At 39.7% G+C, this 19,879-nt stretch overlaps 1 protein-coding gene across 1 annotated transcript; it reads left to right on the plus strand.

Moving 5' to 3' along the window:
• The first annotated feature begins 335 nt into the window (after nucleotides 1-335).
• Nucleotides 336-19,507, plus strand: LOC113026600 (unconventional myosin-Va-like). Its single transcript, XM_026175570.2, has 40 exons — nucleotides 336-546; nucleotides 874-984; nucleotides 1,502-1,673; nucleotides 4,184-4,328; nucleotides 4,431-4,584; nucleotides 5,166-5,309; nucleotides 5,593-5,674; nucleotides 5,792-5,899; nucleotides 6,692-6,798; nucleotides 6,917-7,182; nucleotides 7,272-7,353; nucleotides 7,499-7,639; nucleotides 7,777-7,902; nucleotides 8,378-8,461; nucleotides 8,711-8,836; nucleotides 9,621-9,718; nucleotides 9,835-9,921; nucleotides 10,042-10,150; nucleotides 10,259-10,470; nucleotides 10,562-10,718; nucleotides 11,671-11,910; nucleotides 12,044-12,292; nucleotides 12,594-12,687; nucleotides 12,781-12,923; nucleotides 13,132-13,245; nucleotides 13,535-13,669; nucleotides 13,799-13,855; nucleotides 14,044-14,271; nucleotides 14,622-14,689; nucleotides 14,778-14,852; nucleotides 14,933-15,131; nucleotides 15,292-15,385; nucleotides 15,482-15,625; nucleotides 15,703-15,857; nucleotides 15,938-16,027; nucleotides 16,126-16,276; nucleotides 16,362-16,644; nucleotides 17,570-17,744; nucleotides 17,843-17,923; nucleotides 18,016-19,507. The coding sequence occupies exons 1-40, from the start codon at nucleotides 520-522 to the stop codon at nucleotides 18,166-18,168; spliced, it is 5,466 nt and encodes a 1,821-aa protein (XP_026031355.2). The 5' UTR covers nucleotides 336-519; the 3' UTR covers nucleotides 18,169-19,507.
• The last annotated feature ends 372 nt before the right edge of the window (nucleotides 19,508-19,879 follow it).

The following is a 19,879-nucleotide window of genomic DNA, read 5'->3' on the forward strand; positions in this document are numbered from 1 at the left end:
CCATATTTTAACGTAATTTAATAATGTGATGTTCTCTTCATATCTAAGAAGCAGACTGATATGAAGTAAGTGAAAGGTCACATTATGCACAGCACATCTTACTCGGGCACAGAAAAAAACCGTCTAAATACATTTTCCACTGCCCTGCAAAAACAGTTCGTTAATACAAGAAGATGTGATCTTCTGCGCAGTGCCCCGTGATGCTCCCTGTGGACAAGTAATGATTTCGAAACAGTAATATTTTCCACTATAATTAGTAGTTCCGCGGTTACAGTGTGGCGTTGTCCTCGCGGGCTGAGGCTGGCCGCTGGGAGGCACGCAAGACGCACGAGAGCAAACCGTGCCTGAGCACGCGCATGTGTTGAATCCCACTCTCCGCTAGGCGCTCGGAGTCCCAGAGAGCGGAGGAGGAGAGGAGAAAAGTTAATGGCATTCTACTCTGGGAGTCAGTAAAAATGCTCGGCGCCTCTCTTCGCGGTAGGAAAACGTTTGAGCAGGCTCACTGAGGACGTTAAAGAGATGGCAGCCGCTGAACTTTACTCCAAGGTAGGTTTGAATTTGACTATCAGGTATCCAGCTTCACCCAGCTGAGTTAGTTAACTTTTAACTAACTCAGCTGGGTCAAGTATGGCGTTTTTCTCATAGGAGTGTCTGCTTAAATGAAGAGTTTACTAAATGAAGAGTTTAAGAACTCTTCATTTAGTAAAGGTCTTTAAATCAGACCTTTAGACTGTGTCAGCGCTGATGATATGAGTGAATGCTTCATAATTGCTATTCTTCAATTTTCCTGTCACTGATGTTTATGCTGTAGTTTTTTGTACGGTTTCTGTAAGTGAATGGTTGGTTGAATGGCTCTGACCCGTTTCCCCTCAGTATACCCGTGTATGGCTCCCAGATGCAGCAGAAGTGTGGAAATCAGCAGAGCTTACCAAAGACTACACTCCTGGCGACCAGACGCTCTCTCTGCAGCTGGAGGATGGCACGGTGAGACAATTAAATACCAACTACTGTACATACGGGACACACAAGAGTTTCACATAGAGGCACTGAAATGGACATTGATCTTCTGTCTGAGAGCCATGCGCACATTTCTCTGCAGGAATGCTGGCAACAGAGCCTCATAAATTTCTATGTGCCCTGAAGGATTATTTGAGACAGCTGAGTTGTTTGATGAGCGCACAAAAATCCTTAAAAAACACTTAAAGAAGTCAACAAATTCATTTTCTGCCTTCAAAATAGGTGGAAAATAGGAAAAATTATGTGGTGAAAGAGTTATCCTCAGCTATGCTGCTGCCTGCAGCTATGATGTCGAGTTTGGGCATGCACAGCAGGTATGAAAATGAGGCCAAAGCTTTATCGTGAGTGAACATGAACAGGGGGAGCACAGTGGCTGCTTTTTAGCTTCATCATTAGGCACACCTGGTGATGCCATTCCCTAAAAGTGGAAGCAACTTACTCTCTTCTCTTCTTCGTGTTTTGCTACCTTTTTGTGTCTTTCTAGAAAGTGGAGCACAAAATAGACCCACGTACCAACAACCTGCCACCACTAAGAAACCCAGATATCCTGGTGGGGGAGAATGACCTCACAGCTCTCAGCTATCTCCATGAGCCAGCAGTGCTACACAACCTCAAAGTGCGCTTTATCGACTCCAGGTTGATTTACACATACTGTGGTAATGAGCGACATTTCCTTTGACTCGCACTATCACTGTCACTGTAGACTTTGGAGCTCTGCTCACTGTACACTCTGACATAATCTGCACTACGTTATGCTGATGTATGTGCTGCAGGTCGCTTTTAAAGGAACACAGCACCATATAATACAGGATACTTCAAATAAGTGAATTAAGTGAAAGCTAATGGATACTTGATTTTACCACCTTGTAGCTGGCGGTTGGTTCCCAGTGGACATTCCTGTGCTCCTGTTGCCTACAATAATGTGAAAAACAACGTTTATTTTGACTGTAGGCAGCCTGGGCCACACATTGGCTCTAGAATATTTTGGTATACTGAGAAGTTCATCGTGAACTCTGACTCCAAGATGACCAGATCCTGTGTGTGCAAACAAGCCCAAATCATCACCCCTCCACCACCATGGTTCAAAGTTGATTACAGGTGTTTGTGCTGCTCTGTTTGTTTTTTATATGGTGCTATGGTGGTCATACTTGTGGATGATCAGTTAACTACAGGTCATTTGATTAGCTGAACCTGCTTTTTACCCTGTTAATGCCTATACCATCAGTAAGAGCATATTTAGATTTTTACAGGACTGCATTGAGTTCTGTGAATATTTTGTTTTCTGCATGAGTTTAGGTAAGCCTCTAATATATTTGCCACCCTGTCATATAGTTCCAGATCCATAGTTAGTTGGATAAAACCACATTTCCTTTGAAGTATTGCCTCTCAACACCAACAACACCTGTGGATTTTCATATAACAAATTTTCAAACAATCAAGATGGGATCGAAGTGCAATTTTTCAGCTTTAATCAAAGGGGCGTTTTTCAGAGCTAATTGTTAATTGTAAAACTAACAGTCATTTTAACAATAGAGATTGTTTTTGATTTCTGGTTGAAAATCCTGGTGCTTGTTTGTGGATCTTTCTAGATTTGGTTTTGTCTTCAGTAAATAAAAGCATCCTCTTTTTGGGTTGAGATCAGGTGTCTGACTGGAGACACTGAATTGAAGACATTGACAAGAATATGCCTTACAAAACTCTTGAGGTACTTTTGCCATATGCTTTGGGTCATTATCCATTTACAATATTAAACTCTGTCTGATCAGTTTTGGTGCATTTGGCTGAATCTGAGCAGAGAGTACAGCCCTGCACACTTCACCCTGTTACTGCTATCAGCAGTCACATCATCAGTAAACACTAGTGGCCCAGTTCCACTGGCAGCCATGCATGGCCACACCATAACATTATTTTTAGTTTTTTCCCCCAGCCTAAAGAGTTCCTCTCTTACTTGCACTGACATCTCTCTGAGCCTCATATTTAAAATTACAGTGAAAAGCTATAATATGCAAATTCAACGTTGAATTCACTTCAGATAATATGTCATCTCAATTTGTCTTGAAACACTGATGGTACAGGCCTCACCTAGCCCTGCTTGAAAATAAAAGTTGATAAAATTTCTAAAACAGTTATTGCCATTTTATTTTTTAACTCCTTGAAATAAAGCTGGAAGCTTATGCTTCAGTCAGATCTTGATTGTTTTAAGTCCCTGGTGGTGGTATACAGAGACAAAATTACAAATATAGCTATTGTGCAACAAATTATGGATGACGAATGTCGTCCCTTTCTAGGGTCTCTGGTTGCCAGAGTCACTGTCTGTGTGTGGATGTGATGAGCAAGGTGTGGCTCTAACTGTGAAACAACATACTCATTGAAAAAAGACGTGCCAGTCAGAAGTCATTGTGAGCATATCCTGGATTATTTTCTCCCAGACTCTTTCACAAGTCTTTTTTCGTCCATAATGGTATGACGAGGCTGAAAACAAAAGGCAACAGAGCTTTTGTAACTGTGGCCCCCAGACTGTGGAACTCTCTCCCTTTGAGCTTGAGATCTGTGGACTCAGTGGTCTCTTCTAAAATCTCATCTTTTTAAACTTGCTTTTGGTTGATTTTTTTTGTTTTGTTTTTATGTTTTAGCTTCTCTGTGAAGCACTTTGTGATTTTTATCTTGAAAGGTGCTATATAAATAAAATTTTACTTACTTTACTTACCCTCTGGTGGCTGTCAGAAACAATGCAAGTTTAAGTAATACATACACATATGTGTATATACACATACTATATATATGTACAGACTTCTTTCAAGTGGAGGGCTTATCATCATTTGTCGTACCCAAGCTGTCCCCCCCCCCCCCCCCCCCCAAAAAAAAACCAAACTATTTTATCTGCTTTATCGGATTAAGAGACGGATGTTCATTCATGTTTGTTAATTTCTGTCATATTTATGTATTTCTGGATACAAAGAAAGTGAAATTGTTTTGGTTCCACTGTAAATGCTTTTGATATATTTTCATTTACCAAATTTGAGTAATATGTTTAACAATCTGATAACCAGTCTGCTTTTGCAGCTTGTTTGCCGTGGTAGAGTTTAAATACATGGGAAGAAGTAGTTTTAGACAATTCATGATGTTGTAATTTAGAGTGAACATTTTTCTTGTGGTTGATTATTAGGAATTGTCCTGGTTGCCATCAATCCGTATGAGAGACTGCCCATTTATGACGCTGCCATCATTAATGCCTACAGCGGACAAAACATGGGGGATATGGATCCCCACATCTTTGCAGTTGCAGAGGAGGCATACAAACAGATGGCCAGGTGTTGACATTTCAAAGTACATATCATGTTAAACTTTAAAGCAAGTAAATTCTTTTGTATTTCCTCTTACTAATGTTCAGTCTGTATGACACTTTCATCCAGGGATGAAAGAAATCAGTCCATTATAGTAAGTGGTGAGTCTGGGGCTGGCAAAACCGTCTCTGCCAAGTATGCAATGCGTTACTTTGCAACAGTCAGCTCCTCTGGAGAGGCCAATGTGGAGGAGCGAGTTCTTGCATCCAGTCCCATCATGGAGGTAAAGGACTTAGGACAAAAATAGAAGATATTAAAAGTTACTGAACATCTGTACGTATATTGATGTTATTTATGTTATACACTAAATTTGTACATGTGTCATTGTTTTCAGTTTTGTGTCCAATTTTGTTGTTGTTTTTAAAAACGTATTTACCCTTTCATTTCATTTAATTGCAACTGTAGTGTAAATCATGATGCAACTTTCTCTGCCTGTGGTCTATATGTCTCTGCAACAATTAATTTAGAAATACCCTTTCACTGTTGGGATCAACACTCCTGTCACAGTAGAAATAACACAGCGTTGCGTGGGTTGAATCTGATCTACCCTGATGCCTACGTGGCTTTTGATTATGCCACTAAGCACTAACAGATTGTTTGAGCATGACAACTGCAGCAAGACAAATAAATTAAAAATAGATTAGGATCCAGAACAGCAGACTGGGACCTTTACAGAAAACCCTGCAACTATCACTTCTGAGTGCCAAACACATGCCTGATCATCTACATCAGAATTCCCTGTCCATGGTCAGAGCTTCATCTTATTTTAACTTGTTGAACTGAAACTTTTTATATTTTATGTAGGCCCTTGGAAATGCCAAGACAACAAGGAACGACAACAGCAGCCGCTTTGGAAAATACATTGAGATTGGGTTTGACACAAAGTATTGCATAACTGGGGCTAACATGAGAACCTACTTACTGGAAAAGTCTCGAGTTGTGTTTCAGGTAAATTTCATTTCTTTGGATTTTACTTGAATATTTAATATTTTTATATGAAGCATTTCTCCTCCAAAGTGAGCTATTTTAAAGCACTGTAATGTTTGTGTAACAGTGTTTAATGCGCAGTGTAGTAACAATGAACCATAAACAACCCACTGTTTGATTTGTCTGGGAGAACACCAGCTATTTTTAAGGCAACATTTAGTTTGAATTTCTGCCTAATTTTACTAAGTTTTCTTTGTGGTACATTTTTGTGGTAACTATGTTACATCTGTATTCACAACTTTAGGCCCACAGTGAAAGGAACTACCATATATTCTACCAGCTATGTGCCTCTTCACATTTACCAGAGTTCAAAGCCTTCAGGTTAGGTGTGCAATTCTCTAAAATATAAATTTCCTTTAGGCATTTAAAAAAAATAAAATAAAACATTTTGCAATTACAGTTGTCTGTATTAATACAGTATTTTCTTTCACTAATGAGGTAAGGTTGCGCAGATGACTTCCACTGCACTAACCAGGGTCAGAGCCCAGTCATAGATGGAGTGGATGATGCCAAAGAGATGTGCAATACCCGTAGGTCTTTCTCACTGTTAGGTGAGTGTTTGCTGTGTTTTAGTAAGGTTTACATGTGCATGTAGAGCAGATCGTTTGATGATTGTGTTATAGAGTTTTGTTTGACACATAAGCCCAAAGTGGGAAGGATGCAACATTTAATTCACATTATTTTCATTTTCAAAACTTTCAGTGACTTGTGAGATCCAACGAGTCTGGCCATTTTCTTGCTGAAAGAACAATTCCCTTTGGGGGAAAAATGTTTCTTTGTAAAGATGATAATTTAGAATAACTTCGTATTGAGTTGGAGTTACTTTTGCTTTAAGGCAGTGGCATCAAACATGTTGCCCAGGGCCTAGAACTGGCAGGCCAGTAGGTCTAATTCAGCCTCTGGATAACATGATATCTTCAATTTTGATGGAGTGATCTGAACACTGTGAAAGAATGATATTAAATTGTGCAGAAAGTATTTTTGGATGGCCACAAGTTGTTTGCTTCATACACAGTAAAATAGTTACACAAACTGTACTCTCTGTGCTTTGCAGGTCCAGTGTGAATAATGTGAAACATTACAGAAATGAACTTCATGTGGTTCCTTAAATGCAAACATTGTAGAACATGCATGCACTTCTTCACATTAAGTAAACATGTTTTCTGTCCAGCCCAGTTGAGATTAAATTGGGCTATATGCTGGCAATTAACTAAAGCCCCCCTCTTATAGAAACATGGGATCCCCTCACTATAGGGGTCAAGGGTTCATTTGTCATTCATCTGTACAGTCTTGGTTTTGGACTCAGTGACATTAAAAATCCTCATTTATTGTCTTGATTGTAGGAATTGGGGAAAGTGATCAAATGGAAATTTACCAAATTCTGTCAGCTATTCTTCATCTTAGCAATGTGGAGGTAAAAGACCAGTCAGCAGACAGATGCAGCATAAAGGTAAACATTATTTTTCACAGGACACAACATACAATTTTTAAAAAATATATAATTGTATGAATGTTGCTTTGAGGATGTGTAGGTCTTTATCAGATCAATGTTATTCATGTATTTCCAGCAGGATGATGTCCACCTGATGGTTTTCTGTGACCTGATGGGAGTGCCTTGCGAAGAAATGGCCCACTGGTTATGCCACAGGAAGCTCAAGACAACCACGGAAACCTTTGTTAAGCCTGTTCCCAAAATTAATGCGATCTATGGCCGAGATGCCCTAGCCAAACACATTTATGCCAGACTCTTCAGCTGGATTGTGGACAGTATCAACAGTGCCTTAAAATCCACAGTGAAGCAGCACTCATTCATTGGTGTGCTCGACATTTACGGGTCTGTTTTTGAACACTAGCTTTCTCTGTTTATACTCTGCAGTTCACCAGATATGTTTGTTTTTAATTTAACTTTGTATTTTTCCTCAGGTTTGAAACTTTTGACATCAACAGCTTCGAACAGTTCTGCATCAACTATGCCAATGAAAAGCTTCAACAACAGTTCAACCTGGTATGTGTCTTTTTCTCTTCAAATTGTTTTTACATATTTATTTATTTTGAACAATAATGACAGATCTTATTATCTTATAATGTTTTGTTTTTTTTGTCAAAACATACAGTACCTGTAAATCATTTTTAGCTCCCATTCTTTCCAGCATGTCTTCAAACTGGAACAAGAGGAGTACATGAAAGAGGAAATCCCTTGGACACTGATTGACTTCTATGACAATCAGCCTTGTATTAATCTCATTGAAGCCAAACTGGGCGTCCTGGACCTTCTGGATGAGGAGTGTAAGGTAAAATGCTGTTTTTGTTTATTTTCTTCCCACCAGAAGTGTGTCCAGCTGCTTTTCAGACTCTCCGCCACACTGTGCTTGGAGGTTATGAGTAATGCCGTGACTAACTGATGTGTCAGCTCTTCCTCTTTCCACAGATGCCCAAAGGATCTGACGAAACATGGGCACAGAAGCTGTACAACACCCTCCTGAAGCAGAATGCTCACTTTGAAAAACCAAGGTTGTCAAATAGAGCTTTCATCATCCACCACTTTGCTGACAAGGTGAAAAGGAATTGTATGGCTTACGCTAATGTGCCCTTGCTTCAGCTTGAAGGGTTCAGGATCTCTTTCTGTTGTGTGTTCGTGGGTTTTCTCCAGGTGTCTCAAATGAACTTTAACTGAATTGCTTGTGTGTGCAAATGTGTGTACTTGTGACTTCATTGGTTACTGACTACTCTGTGGTATAAACCCATGCTTTTTCCCAGTGTGTGCTGGGATTAGCTCCAGCTCTCCATATCCTGAACAGAACAAGCAGTGTGGAAACAGACGGATGTGTGACTCATTTACTAAGCAAAACTAAAAACAGTGAAGTTGTACCTGTCTGCAAAGTCAAAATCCATACCTTTCCCACAAATGTTTGATTCATATGATTCTGTTTATTGAAGCCATACCACTCAGTCTGCTTCAGGCTTTGGGTGAATATGATCTTTGCTCTTTTAGTGAGAGAACACAGTCTGACCTGGTCCTTTGTGCCTAGGTGGAGTATCAGTGTGTGGGCTTCCTGGAGAAAAATAAGGACACAGTCAATGAAGAACAGATTAATGTGCTGAAAAAGAGCAAGGTGAATTTATAAACTTTCTGTTGTTTATTATATTCTCACTTCTGCTAATATTCAGGGGGTGTTTTTGTTTTTTTGTGTAAAAGTATTCAGAAGGTTTAAATTTCAGCATCACTTAGCCAAGATCAAATGTCGTATGTTTGTGGGCACACACCCTTGAATTGTTCAGGCATAACTATTGAAGGAAGTACACACTTGTCCGCATTGAAAATGCTGCCATCTGCTGTTCACTGATTACTTCTGTTGTTTCAGTTTGATCTGCTGCTGAAGCTATTTGAGGATGATGAGAAGGCAGCAAATTCTTCTAACAAACTTACAAGCAGCATTGGAAGGGCTGGATCAGCTAAGAAGGATACTAAGAAGACTGTTGGACTGCAGGTGAGAAAATGACTCACAGGTAACTCTTTGACTGTTCCCCCCACCCCCCCCCCCCCTTTTTTTTTTCAGTCTATATTTTGGTAGAACATTAACGAGCAAACAGGAAATTAGGGTTAAAGTGAGGGAGGCATGAAGAATATGGTCTGGGGTGGAACCCAGGCTTCTCTGGCCTTCTCAGCATAAAGGTTGGATGTACAGCCAGTTGAGTGGCAACTACCCCAAGGAACTTTGACATTTCCACTCATACAACTCTCATACTATAGACGGCCATGACATTGGACAGAATTGCAGGGTTTTAGCTGGTCTTTCTTGTAACTGTGTACTAATGAATTCTGTAAAGTTATACAGTGTCTCATTATGTAAGCATAACCATTGTAAAGATGAATTTATCACAGTGTTAGTTAAACCTGTAATAACCAGCTTGTGCAGAACAGACAGAGAAGCCGATATGCTTTGATTTAACTGTTGATTTGTACTCCATGTTCACTAAAGTCCTCATATTTAAGGTTTATTTTGCCCTTCTTTATAACTGTTAAATTATAAAGAAGCGTTGTGAATGTGATGTTTGATAGTTCTGAAGTCCCTGTTCTCAAAGCCTGGAGAGCATGCATGATTGTGGACATTGTATCAGCTGTTCAGCTTCAAGTCGGTTTAGGATCCTTGTAGAGAAACTGCATGATGGGGGAGAATTAAAACTAATGTGGAAATTTATAGTAACTGACCATGTTAATTATTGTATTTTTCTATTCTCTTAGGAAGAATTCATTCTTGTCTTTTTATTCAGTTTCGACAGTCCCTGCATTTGCTGATGGAAACACTGAATGCTACAACTCCTCACTACGTGCGCTGCATCAAACCAAATGACCATAAAGCTCCGTTCACGTGAGGCAGATTTTGTTTTTTGTTGTTGTTTTTTTTTGTTTCCCACTTTTTCTTCATACAGCTATGTTCGACAAGAACAGATTAAAGGTTGTGCGCTTATGTTATTTTAAATAAAGATTGGACCCTGTGAGGGCTGTACAACAGCTTCGAGCATGTGGCATCCTCGAAACTATCCGGATCTCAGCAGCAGGCTTCCCATCAAGGTAGCATATCAGAAAGCACTTCTGATACAGAGCAAACAGCCACGAGAAGCTGTTAAAAAATGTTTGCAATAGATAATCCTATATAAATTATAGATATAATTTATGATCTGATTATTGCAGGTGGACCTATCAGGAATTTTTTAGCCGCTATCGGGTTCTCATGAAGCAAAAGGACTTGCTTCCTGATAGAAAACAGGCCTGCAAAAATCTCCTGGAAAAACTTATAAAGGTATGGGTGTGTTTTATAAAATCAGCTTTCACAGGCTCACTTTAATGTGATGTAATACATATTAGACTGTGTGTTTGTTTTTTTTGTTTTTTTTTTATTTTGTTTTAGGACCAGGGGAAATACCAGTTTGGCAAAAACAAGATCTTCTTCAGAGCTGGCCAGGTGGCTTTCTTGGAGAAGCTGCGCTCGGACAAATTGCGTATGGCTTGTGTCTCCATCCAGAAGACTATTCGCTGCTGGCTGGCACGCAAAAAGTACCTGAGGATGAGGGAGTCTGCCATTACTATTCAGAAACATGTACGGGGTCACCAGGCACGCTGGTAAGTGAGGATGCCAAACAAGAGCAGAAGTTTGATTTTAGAAACTTTATGGATATTTTAGATGTATTTCTGAAATGCTTTTTTCTGTCAGTTATGCCAAGTTTCTGCTGCAAACCAGAGCAGCTATTATCATTCAGCGCAATGTGCGAATGTGGTCGAAAAGGAAACTCTACCAGCAGCAGCGTTCTGCAGCTATCACTGTTCAGTGCTTCTGGAGGGCTCACATGGCTAGAAAGCAGTACCATAAGGTAACATCATGTTGATCTTTAGACGTTTACTATATCCTACCTATTTTTTTCTTCTGTATTCATTGAGAGATTTGAATGCTAATCAATAAACAAAAAAATAAACAATATAAGTTGCCCATATACCGACAAACTAAATATGGGAAAAAGAGCATCTTTGCCTAATAATGTGGGATATGTTACAAATGAGACGTATTTAGCATCTGAATACATTATATTTAAAGGCAGTCTTCCCAACCCCTTCACTAAGTCAATGCAGTGAGCATAAAAATAAGCTAAAGTTTAATTCTTATGCATTATGTCTTTTTATTCTTATGTATTCTTCTGTTTTTTTCCTGGGTAAGATTTAAAATGATTATTTTAATAGCTGTTTTTGCTGGTAATCATCACTGTAGCCATCAAGTGGTATATGTTTTGAGCTTTAAGTTTCTTGTGAGAACACAGACAGTTATTAGAAGTTTCCTGATTTTAGTTGTAGCTGAACTTCCTTTTAATTGTGGTATTTTTCATTGAATTCAGTGCGGCTTGTGACCTTGTGATGATGAGCTGTTTTCCGCCTTGGGTTTTAGCCCCCGGAAACCCAAGCCTGCCCTCACTTCCATTCAGTGAAAGCCAGATTATTTTTTTTAATGCTTCTGCCTTACAGCAGTGACTTTTGAAAACCTCTCATTACGAGAAAGAAAAACACAGTGCAGACCCACATAAAGAAGGATGTCTGCTCGCTCTATTTCTATATGATTCTCAAGTTAAAATCTGTAATTAATGATGTTTGAAACTGAAATGGTCTGGGATTATTCGTGTAAGACAGAGATGCACTTCTAACAGACTTAATTTTTTAAAATATATGATAAGCACTATGTACAAGTAACTGTATTTTTTTTTTAAGTGAAAGTCTTTTACTTCACTTTTAAATATGACGTTATGAACTTGCTTTTGCCCTTCTTTGTTTTCACAGTTGATGTATGAGAAAAAGGCAATAGTCATTCAGAAGTGGGTGAAAGGCTGGCTGGCCAGACAGCATTACAAGCGCATCCTGGCAGCCATTATCCTGCTGCAGAGTTGTGTGCGTCGCATGAGGGCAAAGAGGGAACTAAAGAAGCTGAAAGTAGAAGCACGCTCTGTGGAGCACTTCAAGAAGCTCAATATTGGCATGGAGAACAAGATTTTGCAGTTGCAGCACAAGATAAATGAGCAGGTGGGTATTGTGTGAGTATGGAGGTCTAGATTTGTACGAGGTACGTATTTGATTACTCTGTCACAAGAAAAAAAGTTCATTGGGAGTTGTCATATCACATGAACAGCATGTGTTTGTACCCCCCCTCCCGCAGCAAAAGGAAAACAGAGAACTCAGTGAGAAGCTGAGTGTTACGGAGAAAGCTCAGACTATGGAGATAGAGAGACAGAGCAGTGAGATAGAAAACCTGCGTAGATCAGAGCAAGAGACCAGAGCTAAAGCAGAGAGGCTACCCTCACTGCTGGAGCAGCTCTCCTTCCTCCAGCACGAACTGGAAAACACCCGCAGAGAGAAGGAAGACCTGGAAGAGCAGACAAAGGTCTACAAGGAGCAGACAGAGCAGGTAAGCCGTTATTCCAGTCTTCGAGATTTGCCTCAAACCTTGACCTGACTTCCTTTCATACCTGTTAATTATAAGAAAAGGTGACATCGTAGATTAATGACACAATGTCACATGCAATTGAGATAATATTGTATTCCATAACACCTCAGACTATAGAGAATAACAAGTTGCCTTACTGTAAATGTTGAATAAAGAGTGTTATATGACATATATTTGGTGGCAAGAGGACCTTAAAAATGTGTCATTTTCCAAAGAATGAACAGAAATAATATCTGATGATTATGTCCACTCTCACAATCAGGTGGTAGATGAACTTAACACGAAGAACAACTTGTTGAAAAATGACGTAGATGAACTGAACAAGCAAATCGTTGAACAAGCGCAACAGCTGACAGGTACTAAACGGTTACCGTCAGGCCTTTACTAGTCATCAATAATTCCTGACATTTAGAAAAAAAATATGCATAAAGAAAACTGTTTTGACCCAGAGATTCAAACCAACGCTGAGAACACCAAACAGCTGGAGCAGGACTTGACTGAGGAACGTTCTCGATACCAAAGTCTGCTGAGCGAACACCTGCATCTGGAGGAGCGGCACAGAGACCTGAAGGAACAGATGGATCTCAACACTGTGAGGAACTATACTTAGTATTCAAACACACATTAGGAATTTCAAGCATAACTTACAAACCATGACCAGTTTTTACATGGTCACAATGACTTACAGAGCATACCAAAACCAGCTATAAGTACTAGACAAAGACTAAGTGCTGCAAACATAGGAATGCTTGTCATGTTTATTCCCTGTATGACATGTTGTCTTTTTCATTTTCACCTAGACTTCAAGCAAATCTAGTCTGAAGAGGACAGGCTCCAACTACAGCAGTAACTCATCTGAGTTTAGTCAGAGCTTAGGCTCTACTGAGGGTGAAGACAGCTCTGTACAAACAGAGGTATGAAATACTCGCCTGTCTGTCAGCTTTGAGGTGGCTGTGAAGCATTTTTTGGGATGTACTACGAGGAATTTTACAGGTAACACGTTTTTATGAGGCACTTCAGAAGACGGTTCTGGGTAGAGTTCGCATGTTATCTATGTGGGTTTCCTCTAGGCACTGGATGCTCCTTCCTCAGATCATCTGTGGGAAGATTTCTTTCTGGCATTGTCTGTGTTATAATCCTATTAGTGCAGCATTCTTAGTTAGATTCTAAAGAGATCAACCAGGGCTTGCTGTGTTTTGTTAGGATGAGACCCAGACTGCAGTGGACCTGCCAGTCCTCTTGAAGCTTCAGAGGAGAGTGAAAGAGCTGGAGCAGGAGAAACAGTCACTATGGCAGCAGCTGGATAAACGAGAGGAAGACCAGCAAGAAAAAGCAAAAGTATGAATGCAATTTTTCTCTCTCCAAAAATGTAAAATTGCAAAATATACATAGCTGCTTTTTTTTTCTTAAAGGGTTTTGGTGATTTTATTTATTATTATTATTTATTGATATTTTTCTAAATAAAAGGTGGTCGAGGAACAGAGAACAAGTGGAAGAGCAGAACTGGACTTGGAAACATTGAAGGTGTGATGCTCTGTGGTTCAGTTTCAGCATACCAGAAATAAAGTGCCCACAAATAGTTTTAACATATTACCACAGTCTATAATAACCTTTCTTTGTACTGAAATACTGAAAGATGATTATAAACAAAATATATTTATTGATTCTTTTTGTTTTTTTTGTCTTTCTTGTTTCTAAATGTCTCGATGCAGCGACAAGAACTGGAGTCTGAGAACAAGAAATTGAAGCAGGATCTAAATGAGCTGCGAAAGTCTCTGACTAATGAGAACAGTGATTTAGTGCCCCCTGCCCCTGGTTCTCTGCCCTACAAAGTCCTGCTGGAGCAACTCAATTCTTCCACAGAGGAGCTGGAGATGAGGAAAGAGGAGGTGCTGCTCCTGCGGTCGCATTTGGTGCGCCAAGAGGCTCTTAAACACAAGGTGAAAAATTGAATGATACTGTTGTTATTCCCATTAAAAGAAATGGAAATACATTCATTTAAAAACACTGTATTTTCATTAAAATGTATAATGTGGGGATAGGTTAATTGGATAATCCAAATTGTCACTAGGTGTGAATGTGAGTGCGAATGGTTGTCTGTTCCTGTGTGTTGGCCCTGCGACAGACTGGCGAACTGTCCAGGGTGTACCCTGCCTCTCGCCCTATGACAGCTGGGATAGGCTCCAGCGCCCCCCGCGACCCTGAAAAGGATAAGCGGAAGCGAATGGATGGATGGATGGATGTATAATGAACAGTAATTAGAGGGATATAATATTGATCTGACCTGCAGGACTCTGCACTGGGAGAAGGTGTGAAATTGGATCTCAGTGAAATCCCCTCATATCAAGATGTTCACAAGTAAGACCTCCTGGTTTCTGCTGAAATATTAATGTTCCTGAAAAATTTGAATGCAATGAATTCATGTTGTGATGCTCCAATTGCTCAGATCCACTGACATCCACACACTGAATGAAGATGGAGAGCTGTGGCTGGCTTATGAAGGCTTGAAAGAGACAAATAGGTAATGAAGTAATAATAGTCAGGACTTATTAAAGCAAGTTCATGTTCAAGGCCATTGAAAGCTGTCCCTCCATCCTGCAGGCTTCTGGAGTACCAGATGCACGAGCAGGAACGGGTTCACAATGAGAGGTACATGAAGCTGGTAGAGGAGATGAACAAGCTGAAGGATGAAAAGGAGCAGCAGCAGCAGATGTTGGCTCAGAGCCTCCTTTTGCCTGAAGATGCCCGAATTGAAGCAAGCTTGAAGCTTGAGATTACACGGCTGACCAGAGAGAACCTGGTGGGTTTATCCAACATCTATCACTCTGCCTTAAAGTAAAGTGGTAGTAATAATAATATTAGTAATACTTTTAGTTTCACAGTTTCAGTAACAAACACCTCTCTGCCATGTATTAGCCTTAAAATAATAATGTAATCATTTAATTTTTATGTAATTTTAGGAACTTCTGGAACAGCAAGAGAAACAAGACAAAACCATTAGAAAGCTGAAAAAACAACTTAAGCTTTACATGAAAAAGGTTGAAGATTTTGAAGGTAACCACAAAGAACTGAGTTTGTACATAGTTACACTTATTTTTAAGAGCATGTTAGCAATAATCCTGTCATTGCTCATGTTATTGCTGTGTTTAGTGAGCACTGAGCAAGAGACCAGACGCTCAGTGGTGAGTCCTCCTGGCAGAGCAGTGAACATCACCCGCAAGGAGAAGGAGTACCAGGGCATGTTGGAGTACAAGCAGGGTGACGAGAGCCGGTTGCTTAAGAATCTGGTCATAGGTGGGACAAACATATGTTCAAGGAAATAATAAAATGTGGTTGATGTTTTTTGTAATGAAATGGTTCAATCTGCTAAGATCTGAAGCCTCGCGGCGTTGCTGTCAGCTTCACTCCAGGCCTTCCTGCCTACATCATCTTCATGTGCGTACGATATGCAGACATTGTGAATGACGATCAGAGAGTTAGCACTCTGCTAAATTCAACCATCAGCAGCATCAAAGGGGTCATCAAGGTGCAGCATATAACTTAAATCTGCATTATTAAAGTAAGTGACGCTTTTAGTTTGATTTAATTTTTATAATCTTTCTGCAGAGGAGAGGAAATGACTTTGAAGTGGTGTCTTTCTGGCTGGCTAACACCTGCCGGTTAATGCACTGTCTGAAGCAGTACAGTGGTGATGAGGTAAGCTTGAAAGTTTGCCAGTATACCAGTGTTATTTATGTAGCTGTACATAGAACTTAATTAATCCTACATATCTGTACGACTTTTGTGGACTTCAGGTGTTTATGGTGCACAACACGGCTAAGCAGAATGAGCACTGCTTGACCAATTTTGAACTATCAGAGTACCAGCAGGTCTTTGGCGATCTGGCCATTCAGATTTACCGTCAACTCATCAAATGTATGGAGGACATCCTGCAGCACCTCATAGGTGAGGAGACGTAATCTAATGATACTTAACAAGTAACAACATATGTTATTAAGTCTGTCATCTACAATTTGTGTCTTATGTGTAGTTTCGAGCATGCTGGAGAACGAGACAATCCAGGGTGTTTTAGGGTCCAAACCAACAGGCCTGAGGAAGAGGAGCACCAGTTTCTCAGAAGAGGGGGCTGTTACAATGGAGGTCCTCCTGCAGCGTCTTGGCCTCTTCCACACCACCATGAGTCAGCATGGGATGGACTCAGACCTCATTAAACAGGTGGTCAAGCAGCAGTTTTACATCATCTGTGCGGTCACACTCAACCACCTGCTGCTGCGGAAGGACATGTGCTCCTGGGGTAAAGGCCTGCAGATCAGGTACAGCCAAACACACACTGGGCATGAAAACAAAAAGAGATGGTAAAGAGAGCGAAGATAAAAAATAAAAATGATAGTCTATTATTTATATCAGGCAAGATTTCTGCTTTATCATCAATCAGCATTCAAAAGTCAAGACATAAAATAAACGGCTGCTTGTCGTATTTGAATTACAGGTATGAATTTCAAACACAAGACCTCAGTCCCATCTTACTGAGTTATGTTACATTAGCCTTATATGTTTAGACCTTGATTTTAATCTGAAGTTTCCCCCTTTTGACACAGACTGATCACGTACTGCATATAATTTACCTGGCTGTCCAGGTAAAGAAGATGCTATTATTTTATAGCTGCATCATTACATGAAATATAAATATTCCAGATATAATACAAAGGAGGTTTTTAAACACATTTCACCACTTCTTAAGCAAACACATTTGGAAAAAAGTTCATATGGTTTAACAAGTTCAAATGCACAATGGTAACTCAGGAGAGATGGTTAAGATGGGGTCTGAGGGGAGCCAGGTTCACCCAAACTAATGTCAAGGTCACTGATGGCACACTGAATGAGATCTAGCTGGGAGAACGACGGGAGAGAAATCTAGGGGCTTTATTTCAAAGAGCAAAATGTAAGGTAATACCATTTGAGACAACTTTTTGATTTGAGTTGGGCATTCACCAGAGAGAAAACATGAAGAGGGCATCAACTGATCCTAACATAAGACTATATTAATTGACCTTTACCCTTGAATATGAGGTTAACAAATAGCACTGCCAAAACCATAAAGGTGGCAGAGTTTTCAGGTAATATAATACATATCTGTTTTTTTATATTTGTTTTAATTTCTGTGGTTGGATAGAAGAATGATGGAAGAACTTACCTGGGCAGTATGGAGCTTAATCTGTATTGTTTCTCTGGGTTCAGGTACAATGTATGGCAGCTGGAGGAGTGGCTGGCTGAGAGAGAGCTGACAGACTGTGGTGCAAAAGAAACTCTGGAGCCTCTCATACAGGCTGCACAGCTTCTACAGATCAAGAAAAAGACTGAAGCAGATGCCCAAGCCATCTGCAACATGTGCACTGGCCTCACCACAGCGCAGGTTGATCATCAGTTAAGACTCAGCTTTGTTAATCTGTAGACAGTTTATCCTGCTTGTGCTCTGATTGCCTTTTGTTTTTTGTTGTTTATTGTTGACAGATTGTCAAAGTATTGACCTTGTACACACCGGTGATTGAGTTTGAAGAGAGAGTGTCACCTTCATTCATCACAACGATTAAAGTGAGTAAAGCCTCTTTTACTATTATGTTAATGTTTAATATGTTTGTAACATTTTTATTTATCTGGCTTTGTTTGTTTGCTTTGCATTTTAGAACCTTTTGAAAGACAGAGCTGAGTCATCCACTTTGATGATGGATGCCAAGAAAATCTTCACCGTCACCCTCCCGTTCACACCTTCCTCTGTTGCTCTGGACACCGTCCAGATCCCGAGTAGCCTCAATCTGGGCTTCCTTACTCGCATCTAGACCTGTAACTTCTGATACTTGCATATAAAAATATCTTCACAGTTGGCTTTTATTGGACTCCAGAAACCAAGGAGAGGCCGTGTACATGTTATCTGTTTGCTTTTAGTATGAAGCATAAATGCTCTTGGAACAGTGAATATAAAATATAGGTCTCTTAATGGTTGCAAATCTTGTGTTGCTGACTGTATTGTAAACACACTGGTTCATTCTTGCGTTCATGGGTCGGAAGTTTCACAAATTCACTTGCTTATATGGTATTTATGATTACATGAATTCATAAAAGTGGAGTTCATATTTTTTAATTTAGTAAGAAATTTGGGAGCACTCCAGTATTTCTTTATATTTTTATAACTGCTGATGTAATGTTATTCTATTTATGCACATCATGGCAAGGGGAAGGAAGAGAGAGTTCAAGTACATATATGTATTTAACTGATGTTGTCGGTCACATTAAAGGCTGGCTGATCAGTAACATGATGATGTTAAAATGCTGCACAGTGTTTAACTACCTTGTGGGGTATGTCAAGCTTGGTGTTCTGTTGAATTTTCAGAACAATCAAGAGTATTTTAGTTATGGTCAATATTTCTCTTGACACTGTAATGCATCCACTTCTCTTTGTAATAAGGTATACAGCTGTGTCTAACTGTAGACATCCTCCATTAAAGAAACTGGGAGTAAAATTTAATTAAATGTGCTGGCCCAACATTGCCTTTGTAGCTGCACATTGCTGTGCAGCTAAATAGCATGCTATCTCCTGTTCACAAGTGCTGTGAATTTGCAAAAGTTTAACAGATGAAATGACCTAAAAATTTATGAATGATTAACCTGCTGCCCACTGGGGATGTGTTAATGTGCTTCCTTGCCTTTCTGGTTCAGTCTTTTGTGAGTCTTGGGTCGGATTGACTTAAATGTGATGAGTTGGTTTTTAAAGAAGTTAAGTGTTTGTGTGCTTACATCTGCTCATATATGGTGAGGTGGCCGACGTCAGCATCCTGTTTCTTTAGGAGTGAGAATCCTTGTTCAAAAACGAGCACACCCACTCTGGCAAGCCGCTGTCACAAGACGGGAGGGCGGAGTCATCCAAAGTCCGGAGCAGGTGAGCGACAAGGCAACGAGAAAATGAGGAGACAAACCCGGAAGATGACTGATCGTTTTTTCAGAATGAATGCAAAAGCTTTTTCAACCGCTGCAGTCCCCGGCCTTCACGTGTGATCAGTTAAAGCTATGACTACATGAGACTTTTCAGATGGTTTATTGATAATTTACTTCTAAGTAGTGACAAAAACTGTGTTGACAATAACTGAGATCTCTTAGAATTAAATGTCAATATAATTCAAACAATCTATGAAAATATTGTCAATGTTTAATTGTTGTATTTCAATGCTTTTATATATTTGTTACAGACTGAATGCAGTGGTATTGAGACAACAGACAGTAAACAAAATTATACATGGATTTGAATCTATTTTGGATCAACTTAACCAGAGAGGATTTAGAGAAGTTTTAATAGTTTACAGCATCTAGGTGTCCAGGGAAAGAGCTTCAAGTAAAATGTAAAAATTGATCTGTACAGCAGAATTGCTTTTCACCCTTTTAATCTTTTGATTCTTTCAAAATGGACAGTAACAGGCTACCAACAATAAAAAAGTAAATTTATAATAAGTACAATTTAATTGCTTTGAATGATACAAAACAGTGCAGACGAATAAA

Source organism: Astatotilapia calliptera, chromosome 7 (genome assembly GCF_964374335.1).
Source record: "Astatotilapia calliptera chromosome 7, fAstCal68.1, whole genome shotgun sequence".
Lineage (NCBI taxonomy): Eukaryota > Metazoa > Chordata > Actinopteri > Cichliformes > Cichlidae > Astatotilapia > Astatotilapia calliptera.